This window comes from Parus major, chromosome 1 (genome assembly GCF_001522545.3).
Source record: "Parus major isolate Abel chromosome 1, Parus_major1.1, whole genome shotgun sequence".
Taxonomy (NCBI): domain Eukaryota; kingdom Metazoa; phylum Chordata; class Aves; order Passeriformes; family Paridae; genus Parus; species Parus major.
The window spans coordinates 87766664-87780229 of NC_031768.1; the positions used below are offsets into that span (position 1 = coordinate 87766664).

The 13566-nt window shown below is 46.0% G+C and overlaps 1 protein-coding gene across 1 annotated transcript in view; it reads right to left on the reverse strand.

The window, feature by feature from the left end:
* Positions 1-2433: 2433 nt before the first annotated feature.
* CASR (calcium sensing receptor) overlaps positions 2434-13566 on the reverse strand; it is a 42161-nt gene continuing 31028 nt past the window's right edge. The window contains exons 4-6 of the mRNA XM_033517144.1: positions 11636-11866; positions 8077-8200; positions 2434-5229 (exon numbers count right to left, since the gene is read on the reverse strand). Of these exons, the coding sequence (XP_033373035.1) occupies positions 3779-5229; positions 8077-8200; positions 11636-11866 (1806 nt within the window). The 3' untranslated portion in view covers positions 2434-3778. The remainder of the gene's footprint in view (positions 5230-8076; positions 8201-11635; positions 11867-13566) is intronic.

Genomic DNA, 13566 nt, shown 5'->3' on the forward strand with positions numbered 1-13566 from the left:
CTGTGTTGAAAGCTGCCGGCATATTTTTTCTGCGGCCTGGACAGAAGGGCGGCAGCCGCTCCTCAGCGAGAGGCGCCTCCGTGCCAGCCCCGCGCGGGGACACGGCTGCCCTCTTCCCTTCGCCTGTGTCACCTTCCCCAGCAGCGGCATGTTCGCTGGAGCCCCATGGAAAGTTCCATCTCCAGACTCCCTCGTTCACCACGTTCATCATTCCCTCTCCCGGGCTGATTTTGCCGCTCCCCAGCCAGCAGAAGGCGGTGGTGAATTATCCAGCCTCTGGGAAATCCCTGGGAGATTTCAGTCTGAGTGTTCAGGTCTTTACCTAAATTACCCCACAATTTAAACATCCAGACTCTTGCAAAACCAACAACAAACACCTACCTTCCTCCTCCTGCTTTGCAGCACCCCTTGGTAAAGTCGGTCAATACAAACCTAAATTTAACAATAGCATTTCTTGCAAACTGAACAGAGCTCATGGACTGACAAGGAAGACATGGTAAGAAGCATGAAATATAATGAGGAAGGTTTTCTTTCCCCTGGTATCATCAATAAATAAATTCTCTCCTGGAGCTTTGGGTAGGCAGAGTTCTGCCTGGTTTGTGAGGAGACTGGGGATGAAGGGTTGGGCTCTTCACTGGGATGGTTCCCAAGTTTTCCAGTGGAAATCCCACCAGAGAACTGATACACTCTTGTTGCTTCACTAAGGGATGGTTCAGGAAACCCCACACTGGGGCAAGCTGTCAAGTGGATTTTTGAGCCATGGGTGGGATGAGGCAGCCTTTTATGTGGGCATCTTCTGATAAGAAATGTCAGTGGAGGTTCTCAGGCTCGTGCTTTCAACAGGAGAAAGTTCCCCAGGGTGTCTTCATCAGTGTTGTCATTTGTGACACATGCACAGGCTTCTGGACAGGTGCCTGACCAAGCCTTCTCCTCTCCTGGACTTGACAGGATGAGAACATATCCCCCTCTCTATGAATGGGGAAAGGGGTTTGGTTACAAAGCACCTTCCCAAAGGGGTCCTTTTTTACCAGCCTTCCCTTGTGCACAGCGTGTCTGTCACTGCTGTCAGCGGCTGCAGCAGCTCCCACGCAGCATTGGAGCTGGAGGCTTAGGGCTCTGTGTATGAGAGCAGGGAGGGTGGAAGGGGCTTCCCCAGCAAATACAGCACAGTTGGCCATGCTAAAAAATGACTGCAGCTCTTGGAGACTCGATGTGTGCCAGGATATAAATTCCTCTTAAGTAAATGTAAAGAATGAAGAACACCCAAAGAATGAAAAAGCACACAAATGTCACTATCATCTACTGTATACAAAGCTAGTGAAAATTGCTCTCCAGACAAGGAAGCTGATGGTGACTTTCTGTTTCTTACACTGCCTGTGTTCATACACAGTCTTTGGTTTGTAAATTGTGTCATTTTCATTTTACTCATTGAACTCCTATGTGTTTCAGCTTCACTTGACGGGCTACTGAGCTGGGTTTGCTCCAATAGGAATGATTCACTAGCACTAAAACTACTTGGCTATTGCAATTTTTGGAAGTGTAGGTAGTAACCAAAATGCTTTTTTTACCCCTTTATGCCATCTAGTGCTCATCCCTGATTGTGCAGTTAGGCTCAGAAGACCCCGGGGTTCAATTCCGTACCCTAAACTGAGCCCACGGACCACAGTCAGCAGCCTGGAGAAGGCACCTGGGTTTCAGAATCAGTAAGCAGCTCTTGCAGGGTCCAGAGGTAGAATGTCATTTTCAAAACTGGGCCTAGAAGGATTTGTGTTTTCAAACTCTTTTTTTTTTTTTACCCCCAGTCATCTGAGGCATGGTTTTTAATCAAGTATTGTTGTTTGCAAGCCTTACAATTATAGCTGGTGTAGTGGTGTAGTTAAAATTTGAGCCCACTCCAAGGGGGATGTAACAGATCAACAAAAGGGTTAAAATAACTTGTCTGAATAGCCTGCTTCTTGGGGTTCTGGACTTCCATTTTGCCCCTGTAAGTGAAAACTTCTCTTCCTTGTCAACAAGTGGAGGTGGCAAAACAGAGTTTTTATACAGTACTGTCACCTGTAAGTTTTATTTGCCTGCCCTGGCAGAAGAACAACCAAGCAAAAACAGTAACAAGAGAATTGTGGTGTTTTCCCCAATGCATTCAAACACAGTCCTTTTGTCTCTGCCCACACTGAGCTGCAGGCCCATCTACCTTTCTATAAGAGGTCTAGACTACCTTCATGCTTAATGAGGGAGGGTACTGACATCTTCCTGACAGATGCTCGTTCTTCCATGGGGAATCTGGGAAGAGGGAATTAAATTCTGCAATGTAACCCTAGCCCCTCTTGCCAGGCTGTCCAGGGGTGTTTTTTCTCTCATCAGGCTACAACAAATCTCGCTGATAATGACTCTCTTCAACTTTTCCAGCATGAATCGAAATGAACCAGTCATGCCTTAAGAAACCAGGAGCATTTATGTCTGCTTTAAGAAGAGTATGACAAAAATAATCAAGTTCTGCTATTCTCTCTGCTGAAGTCCTTACTGTTTTTCTTTAGGTACAGTCCACCATTCTTGTGCTAGGTGCCCTCTCTTCAAAATGGGGAATAACCTAGGTGGCCTTTAGGAGCAAAACTGGATCCTGTTTATCCATTTGTCTCTATGTGTGTCCAAGAACCCAGGCCTGAATGTCCTTCTCACCCAGTCACCTACTAGTAGCACACTTCAGATATTCACCTGCTCCAGTGATCCTGTTACCACAGCTGGGGGTTCCTCCTCCATCCCTAACTCCTCCATTTCTCCTCATTTCATTTGCTGTGTCAGGCCCACCAGGACTGGCGCAATGCTCCGTGTAGGTGTGAGGCAGATTAATATGGCAAAGCACAACACTGACTATGGTGTGAAAGGGTTAGCCATGTATGCCTTGTGGGATAGTACAGCAGCAACACTTGGTTAAGCATACAACTACTAGTGACATAATCAATCAGGGATACATCTCATTGTGCTTTTGCAGCGTTCTCCGGGAGGGATTTACAAGCTGTTCTCCCCCTCCACCAAAGCAGGCAGGCTGGAGGTAAAACTATTCCAGCTGGAGGAAACCAGTAGGAACCTAAGTAGCTTGGTCTAGTGCAATGGAGTCTACGGAGAATATTGTCCAGTATTTCCTGCTGGGCAGAAAGGAGAGACTGGGACATTACTAAATATAAATAGCAGGGCGCTCTGTCACATTAAATACTTTACATGTTCACACCCTTGGCTGTACACAGCATGCAGGATGTTGGGGGCTTTTTTATTTTCCCCATGACTGTGCTTTCCTGAAGTGAAACCGTGTACCTTGCTTTTTGTAGAGCTGAGAGTCCTGATGCACATGGTTACAGATCACATATACTGGATAAAGAGGAAATATTATACATAGTGGGAAAGAGGAATATTATACATAAATGTAAAAGCAGGGTATAGTGGAATTGCCTAGTGCCTCCCATAGTCAGCTGAGTTGCAGTCTGGCAAGAAAAGCTTACGGAGGCAAGGCAGCGTGCAGACTTCTGCTTAAGCCCCACCAGAGGCGATCTTCACTTGTCCTTCTGAGATGTCCTGGTTTCAATAAAGCAAATGCAAATTCAATCCAAGGCTCCCCAGACACAGTCCTTCTTCTGGAGGCACATGTGTTACCCTGCCGGCGCTAACATTAAAGGTGTGGTGGGGCTGTGTCACAGCGGTGTGTCTTTGTTGCCTTTCCCCTTCAGAAGCAAGAGGTGAGCAAGTTCCTCTTGGGGGCTGGTGTACTTTTCACAATCTTCTTTTGTTAGGAATGTACCGTGTTCTCTGTAACAGAGCCACCTCCAGTGCCTATAAAATTTCGGGAGTTAACCGATGGCAGGGAAGGCTCTGCTTCAGGGCTTGGTACCTCTTCTTTGTTGTCTCCCACCACTGACTCCTGCGAGCTGGTCTCTGGGCTGGAAGCTGCCTGGAAGCCGGGCTCAGCCCCTAGGGGCTCATTGATCTGCAGGGGAAGCAGGGCCCGGTGCCGCATCAGGCTGTCGTCGCTGTTCTGGGCCTCCAGCGAGTTCCGGCGCTTGGCGTTCCTGTTGGCCATGGCGTTCTTCTGTGGCTCCTCGAAGCTCAGCGACAGGGTCACCGTTCCACTCCCAAAGCTGACTTTTTGCTTGCACCCGCGCTGCTGCTGGCGCTGCCGCTCGGCGCAGGCTGGTAGAGGAAAAGGGTCCTCGTGGTTGCTCTTGCTGCTGATGGAGGAGGAAGGGGTGGAGCCGGTGGAGCCCCCCAGGCTGTTGGAGCGCTTGCGGGACACGTTGCTCCGTCTCAGCGTGGCCCTGGCAGCCACTTTGAAAGCGTGGGCAGCTGTGCTGCAGCGCACCTCCTCGATTGTGTTGCGGGAGGGCTTGAAGAGGATGATGTAGACTTTGTTGAAGAAGATGCAGGCCAGAAGCCCAAAGCTGGCAGCCAGTATTGCAATCACCTCCACAGCAGACACAAACTTGCCGTATGTGCTGGCGTAAGCAGGGATGAAGGAGATCCAAACGATGAAGAATATCAGCATGCTGAAGGTGATGAACTTGGCCTCGTTAAAATTCTCAGGCAGCTTTCGAGACTTGAAGGCGAAGAAGAAACAGATGGCCGCCAATAGGCAGGTGTAGCCAATGAGGAAGCCGAGGGCCATCAGGGAACCTTCATGGCAGGTGATGAAGATGATCTCATCCTCCAGTTCATGATTTCGGTAGCTGGACGGTGGGGCCGTGTAGAGCCAAATCACACAGATGACAATCTGCACAAACGTGCACAAGAAGACCAGGAGAAACTGAAGGTTGAGGCCCCACCACTTTCGGTGGAGACTCGTGGGGATCTTTGCCTCGAAGACAAGAAGGACACGGTTGGTTTTCACCAGGATGCAGGAGATACAGAGGACAAAGCTGATGCCAAAAGCTGGCTGCCGCAGACGGCAAGTCCAATTCTGCGGCTCACCAATGAAGAACAATGAACTGGAGAAGCAGCACAGCAAAGAGAAGAGGAGGAGGTAGGATAGCTCCCGGTTCGTGGCCTTGACGATGGGCGTGTTGCGAAATTTAGTGAAGACCCCCAGAACAAAAGAAGTCAGGAAAATTCCAAGCACAGCAAAGAGAGTCAGAGCAATCCCAAAGGGCTCAGTCCAGGCCAGAAACTCTATCTGCTTGGGGATGCAGGACGTGTGGTTCTCGTTGGACCAGTAATCCTCAGGGCACTTGTCACAGGCACTTGCATCTGAAAAAGAGGTGATAAGGAAAGGGAAGGTTTGTCAGAATGAGAGGCTGAAGTATAAGATGACACATATGGCAGCTACACACCGGACGGGAAATGGAGTGTTCTGCTCCTGTGTGCAGATCCCCAGAGTCATATATGGATGTCTTGGAGTTTGTTACACTGAAACAACCAACCTCCCATGGGCTATATAGCAAAACACAAAGCACACTTGGTTCTGGCTTAGAAGAAGTCCTGCCTCTGCACTCATGTTTTTTGTAATCCATTTCTTGGCAAAACATTGCAAACTTTGATTGCTATCAGCTCTTACACAGGGTCTGCTTTTCTCTCTTTTTTGTTCCTTCTCTTTTATCTTCTACTTCTGTCTGTCTTCATAGCTCTCACATTTTTATCATCATTTGAATATCCTGCCTTTTTCTATTACAGAGAAAATTAAAAACGTGCTTGCCTCCTTAAATGCTTTGAGAGCCTATTTCATATTCCATGGAGGCAAGTCTTAGTGTTTAAATTGCTCTTCCCTGGAGGCAGGCAATGCCCTTGACTCCCAGCACATTCTCATTTCATGTTGGAATGCCATGGAAAGATGTGTCTTAATGGTATCACTCTCCCTACACCTAGCAAATGTCCCACTAATACTTGCAAAAGGAAAATTGGTGCCTCCATCTCCTTCATGAAAGTAGTTGTGCCTGCTGTGATGGCAGGGTCATGCCAATGGCTTGCATGATCAAAAAGCAAGGACCTGCTGCTTCTGTTCTTCTTTGACTAAAATGGGTCTTGTGTTCTAGCAGGGAGGGTCATGACTCTTTTGGTGGCAGTAGAAGGGGGTTGAGAGTTGGAGGTCTCACCTCTGCTTTTGGGACCCCAGCATGATAGGAAGGGGCCGCAGTGAGTACACAAACTCCTTTAACAGCAAGCACCCTCTGAGTTTTGCACCTGAGCACAGACACAGACTGACCATAGCTTCCAGAGCAGAGATTTATGCTAATGAGAAAGTCAGGAATGTCCAGCTAACGAGGCCAAAGGTTTTCAAGCTCTCTTGTTCTTGATGTGCGGTTGGAGGGACCACCCATGACTTGATATGACACTGCTTTCCTAAGAACTTTCTGCCTCACCTAAGGTGTTTATTTGAATATCTGACACTAGATGCGAAAGCTCAGTCAGAAGCTGTCATCACCAGGTCATTTAATTTACACCCATTCAGCCAACAGTTCTTATTTTTCTTGTGCCTTTTACCTGGAAACTCATTACAAACTGCAAGCTGCAGACAAAGCAAAGTTAATTTCATTTAGCAGGGAATGCAGCAGCCTCTTCCAGAGACAGGAGCACCTATTTAGCACTGCACCCTAAAGACACACTTTCACTGCTGTCTTGTGGTGGCTTAGAGACCGTGCTGCCACTGAAAGGAGTAAACCAGGTCTCCCTCATCCTGCAAGGCTGCTCGTTCTTTCCCCCTCCTTTGTGTTAACACTAGAGGGCATGCAGCTTCTCATTCTAGTTGGAAACTCAGCCTCCCAAAAGCTTGTTTTCAGGAAGACCAAAGACCTGATCCAACTCGCTCCATGGTCATACAAGTACCAACATAAAATGTGGGAACAAACAGCTGGAAAAGGACAGATTGTTTCCTCCGGTAGCATGGAATTCAGCTGGATGAAACTGGTTGTAAAACTGCTCTCTATACCTATAAAACTGGCAAGCACAGGAAATAAAGACTATTACTGTCAGCTGAAATTGCAGCAGGAAACTGTAGAGTCAGAAGACAGTTGCCACCTCAGTCCCATAAATTTCACCTCCACACCAGAGCTAGCTCCCAAAATTATGTGAAAAACACCAGAAGACCGCTATTACACATGATCAGAACTGCTTCTACTCAACCTGAAAATGCTGCTCCCAAGCATCCTGTAGTAGTATACATGGTCATGCTAAAAAAATATTCCTGTCTCATAGGACACAAATTAGATTCTCCCAAAGAACACTTGTTCAGTTTTGCAAACAGTTTGCTGAATTGTTGATCTCTGGCAAGGTCTGCAGTGTTCACTGGAGAGGGTGTGAGGAGGTCCAGAGTGTGGCCTTACAGTATGGAGAGGACTGATATCCTGAAAGAATTTACCTGCCTTTGTTACCCTGGGGATGTCCAACACTGAGGCAAGTGGTAACAAGTGCCAACAAGGCACAAGTGGTGTTGGAAATTCAGAATTTTTCAACCATTTCTAAACTTGAGTTTACTTTTTCTGTCCCCTCCAGAACCTGAGTGGCTTGATCCAAGCTCCAAATGAAACAAACAAAAAACATGTCCATGGTTGCTCAGTAGGATCCACAGATTCTGATCTTTTGCGGTGCCAGTGATCAACAGAATCTTTAGCTGTTGAGTCCATAAAGGGAAATATTCCTCTCTGCTTGTGAAATCTGGGATGTAATGGATTTTATTTCTTTGTACAGAAAGAAATAAAAGCCTGACAGTTTGAGGAAAAGATGGAGGCAGACAGATAACTACAGCATTTAGGATGGAGACTCTCTTCCTCCTCCAGGTTTTTTGGAGGAAGAAAATCTACTGCTACAGTGCAATAGAGTTTGCTTGTGGCAGACTGAGTGGCTTTCTATACACAAGTTGTTTTTCATGTTCTCTGCCTTAGTTTTCCTAATGTGGAGCAGAAGGGACAGGCAGGCTTAGCAGTAGACAGGACCTGAGGACCACAGGACTCAACTCCTGTAAGCCTTCCAGAAGTCCCTCAGACTTTCTGTGAAGCCTCCTGGCAAGGCAGGCACCAGTCCAGCACTGCAGAGAAGCGATTTCAGCACAACTGCAATTTCAGCGTAACTCGACAAGGCCCGGAGCAGCTCTGTGGGCGTTACCTGTCTCGTCACTGTACTCCCCGTCGGGGCAGTCCACGCACTCGAAGCAGCAGGTGGGCTCCCCCTCAATGATGCCCTTCCTTGTGCCTGGCAGGCAGTCCCTGCTGCAGTTGGAGAAAGGCACCTGCAAGAGAAGAGCCTGAGCAGGTTAATGGTGCCAATGCCTTACTATGGCAAGACCTTGGCTTCCTCCAAGGGTATTATTGCTTGGTTGGTGTGCTGGATGAAGAGCCTCAAATGCTCACCTCTTTCTCCCACAAAATAGACACATTTGGCACAACAGTCCTTCCCCAATCCACTGCAGTGAGATTTCTTTTAAGGAACACATCAAGGGATAGTAAGGAAGATCAGCAGGTCTTTGTAATGTCTATTGTGTTATGGGTATTGCAAACTGTAATGTCACCATGATACACATACCTCAAAACAGTCATTAGATGGTTAGAAAGAAAAGACAATCACTCTCTACTGGCAGGAATTTGAGTCAGCCTTGGAGATGATGGGCCCTGACATCTGATCCCCAATCTGATATATTGCATTTTGTCTGCTAATAATTTATGGGAATTAAAATGGTTTTCTGAAACTCACTTCTTTAAGTACACTGAATGTCTAAAGATTCAAATCAGTATCGCTTTACAGATCTAAAAGTTTCCAAGACCTCTGCTGCTGTAAATGATGTCACCTGCTGGCTGTGCATTTATGCTGTGCCTGAGCCCATTGTCGTGTCCTGCCAGCAAGTGGTTGCATGGGCACGCTCACCACATGCCTGAAGAACACTAAGACTTCAGCATGATAAATGGAAGGGCCTTTGTCACACAGAGTCATGACCCGAGGTTGAGCTCATCTTTTCCCAAGTAAATTCAGGAAAGAGAGTTGACACAGAACATGGCTTTCTCAGCTCAGGAGAGTTAAACCTACAATTTCCACTGCAACCAAAGTACCATGATCCATACATAGTTAATGGCTGTTATTTTTGGAAGCCTCCATTCACCTTTTTCAGAAGTTTGATGCTAGTTTACCCAAGTGCTGCCAACCTGCTGATCTCCAGGAGCCTCCTGTGGTGATGCACTTACGCAATGAGTCCTAGCTATGGTTTGAAGTTGCCTATGTGCAGGCATCAACCTTACCCACAGGGGAAGCAAAGCTCTCACTAATGACAATTAACATACAGAGATGACCACTCTGGGGCTCAGGTGAGGACAGTCTCTGTTGCCTATCACTCTGAAGTGCAGCTCCAGCACAGTTTGGGAATGCTGTTCCCAAGCCGTTCATCAAGATTACATCATTGATGGGACAGACACACACACAGGGCAAATCCCTGCAGCTCCTGGCTTGAAGCACTCCTTGCTGTTAGTGCCTATTGCTATAAACACAGTGCTCCTATTCCTTGGGACAGTCTTTGAGCAGGCAGTGCATCCATCAAGAGGACCTCATCAGTCTAGGCTGTCTTTCCCTAGGCTGCCATCAGTGATTTTGAACAGAGCTGAATCAAAGACCTGGCTGAAGTCACACCCTATTTCCACATTATCTACTAAGTTGATTCAGTTTCCAAGGAAGAAAATTAAATTGGTTTGGCATGATTTTATCTTGACAAATACATGTTGGCTTGTTCTTATCAGTTTATTATCCTCTAAGTGTTTATAAATGGTTTAATTTTTTTTTATCAAGTCTTTTAGGTTACTGAAGCTCAGCTCCTTGTGTGTAATTCCCTTGTTTCTCCTATAACTGCTTTAAAAACAGATATTACGATTTCTCTCTGATCCTTTGAGACATCATGCATCCTCCACATTTCTCAAAGATGAATTACTAGTACTTTTGTGATTGCCTTGGCTGAATTCTTAAGTATTCTACGGGGAATTTCATCAAATTCTACCAAAATGAATCTATCTATCTTACCTACTTCTTTAACTCATTCTTTTGCAAGTCTGCCCAATGCTGAAGTTCCTGAATGTTAAAATTACCTGCATATAAACTTTTGTTGGGGATAACAAGAGGCACAATGAGTGAAGTACTGGCTACTCTATTTGAACAGAGACTTCTATCTGAAAGAAATCAGAAGTCTATAAATTGAAAAAAAAGGCTGCAGCAGACAGAGATTGCAAAGCCCTTGACTGCCCAAAATTTACATGCCCTGGCATTATACTCAGAAATATCCTGTCACATTTTTAACAGTTAGGACAAAGAATAAAGTTAAATATTGCACTGCTGGAGAAATTTAGACCAAAAGAACTCAATTACTCAATTGAAGTAAAAAACAGTAAGTCCTAACTGCTGGAAAAAGTGCAAGATGCATTTGCAACAATCAGAAGGAGGGATTATGATACCATTTTTTTAAGTTTCACTGGTAGTTTGTGCTTAGAGACTCCAGCTGGGCTTAGAAAAGCTCTGAGCTCAGTGTATCTGTGGTAGTATGCTCTGTTCAATTCATGCTTTCTTCAGAGTGCTCTGGACTTGAACCAGAAATGAAGCTGGAGTAAAGGAAAGGCTGACCTCATGCTGTAGCTGTTTTGGGCAAGTAGCTAAGGCAGAAGCATTACCTGATCTGCCAGTCAATGTGACTAATCAGCTGGAAAAGAATTGCCTTGTTCATTAATCAGGTGCTGGTTTAACATTGAAACATCACAGCAGCGCCTGGAAGTGACATTTCTGAGCTAATGTTCTACTTCCTGTGTCAATTCCCAAACAATAAACCATATACCCACTCAGTATTCCCTCTGAGAGTCAGAGTTCCTGCCTAGCTGGCTGCTGCCAGCTATAACAACAGTTCATCTGCTGGTTCTGGTCTGGAGATGTCTGCCCCATATTTCCATCATGTGGGTCAGACACAGCCTGGCTGCCCGTGACCATAATTATGCTGAAAATGTTTAACATATGCAAGACAGTGGAGAAGGACTTAGGCCTGACTGAAGTGAATTGATACATCTCGAGATCACTACTTCTGAGGCTGCACAAGCATACTCAAGGAGAATACAAAAAAAAGGTAGCAGGTGCTGGCATCTTCCACTATTTTAGCACCATGTCCAAGTTAACCCAAGCAGGTTGACAGGGCGTGTTCTGCTGGTTTGCAAGGCAAGGGTGTGAGGAAGGGTCTGGGACTTGGTGGGTAAAGCCAGCAAAAAGAATTGTAAATGTAACTAAGAGCAAGAAGAGACACTTCTTGATACAGAGATAATGGGAGTGAAAGAGATGGCTCTTTTCAGCAGTGAAACTACTGAGCTCACGAAATATTGATTTAGTCACCAACCAGACTTGGGTAATGAATTTCTCATTCCTTTTGAAACACTGCTATAAAATTCTACCCTATCTGCTTGGGTCAAGGAAAAAAGACATAATTTAAAACATTAATACCTAGGGTCAAAAAATGTACAGAAGAGGAGGAGGCATTGTCTGTTATTTCAGTGTATAAGAAGGGCATGAAAGACTATGGTGGAGACTGTGTATACAGTAAGGTGAATGGATCCTTTAATTAGACATGAAGCCATAATATGAGGAGTGTGCAGAGCTAGCTCAAATTTCAGCTTGTGGATCTGGAAAACATTGCTGTGAGGATTTACGCACTTACCTCCTTAGAGAATCCACCCCACAGGATCTTGTTTTCATTGATAAAAAGCCTCTCCCCTTTCTTGGCATAAACGTTGTAGTGCCCAACCTCTTCAAAGACGACTGAGCCATCCTCCGGAGAGAGATGCCAATTGATTATTGAGTAATTTCCTACCAGGTCCCCAAACTCATCAAAATCCACTTGCTCCCCCATGTTATTAGTGAAGTTTAAGTGTCGCAGGTGCTTGAGAACCTAGAGAGAGACAGAGAGACACTATGAATGCCTGTGTTTTACAACCCTATCACAGCACACATCTGCTATGGGGACAGAACTGGGAAGAATCAGTTTGCTACAAACCTTAATCTCTTCAAATCTCTTAATCACAGCTGCAGGAGGTCTTCTGTCACATGAACACACAGAACCTGTACAAACCTTGTAAACACAAGGTATCATGGTCCTCTGGTTGGCTGGCAACCCATCTGTAACACTGATGCTACCCTATCATCCATTTAGCATTCCCCTTTGGTCCTCTGAGTCACCTCTACAAGCCCACAGCTCTTTGTTAGGGCCAGAGAAGTGGCAGCAGCCTCTCATGTGTTTCAGTCACCCATGCATGGCTCTCACCCTGCTCCTGCAACCACCACATGAATGCTCTCAGTTGGTATCTCTAGTCTCTGAATGATCAATCACTCAGAAACAGGAGTGCTTGAGAAACAACTCAGACTTGACTCTGGACTGAAAACAGCCAAGCCCAATGCACTTCAGTAAGAAAACCCCATAAAATCAAGTTCATCTGCCATATGGCAGACCTGGAGAATTCTTACCACTTTTTTTGGCTTCTGTCTCATGGTTGCATATTTGAAAGTAATCACATTCTGCCTGTTCCCAGGAGTTCTTCCCTGTAATTTTCACCTCACGCCTTGAAAGTGTCATACAGAATCATAAAATCATTAAGGCTGAAAAATACCTCTGAAATAATCAAGTCCAACAATTCAACCAGCACTGCTCTATTCACCATGTCCCCAGGTGCCATCTCCACATGTTGTCAAAACATGTCAAAACACTTCCAGGAATGATGATTTCACCACTTTCCTTGACAGCCTATTCCAATGCCTGACCACCCTTTCCGTGAAGAAATTTTTTCCTATTATTCGATTTAAGCCTTCTCTACCATAACTTAAGGCCACTTCCTCTCCTCATGTCACTTGTTACCTGTGAGAAAAGACCAGCCTCCTTGCCACAACCTCCTTTTAGGGAGTTATAGAGAGTGATAAGGTCCCTCTAAGCCTCCTTTTCTTCAGCTGAACAGGCTCCTCCTTCCCTCAGCCACTCATCATCAGACTTGTTTTCCAGACCCTTCACCTGCTCTTTTGCCCTTCTCTGGATGTGCTCCAGCACCTCAATGTCTTTCTTGTAGTGAAGGGCCCAGAACTGGACACAGCACTTGAGGTGTGGCTCAGCAGTGCTCTATACAGGGGGACAATCCCTGCCCTGCTCCTGCTGGCCACACCATTGCTGACACAGGCCAGGTGCCATTGGCCTTCTTGGCCACCTGGACACTGCTGGCTCATGTTCAGCTGGCTCACAGCCAGTATGCTGCATATCCCTAACCCCAAGGACAACTGTAGTTGTAAAATTCATGATCTAGATAGCCTGACAAGTAGACCCAAGAAACTTCAGCATGCAAGAAAGCCTGTACTGGCAACTGTGATAGAATTCATCCGCATCCTATTTCTGTTCAAAAAATAATTGCTGATTTATGCACTTACCAGATTTCTCTCCAAGCTCATGTATGGAAAGATGAGGTGACTCTGAGGGCACCTGGCTGTCAGCTGCCCCTAGACTGCAGCAGCATAGTTGCTGCTGTGGTTCTAGTGCCTGTGACAGCTTGTAATCCCAGTTTCTCTCCCCATCTCTCTCTAACCTGTGAGTGCCCAAACATACAACTTTGG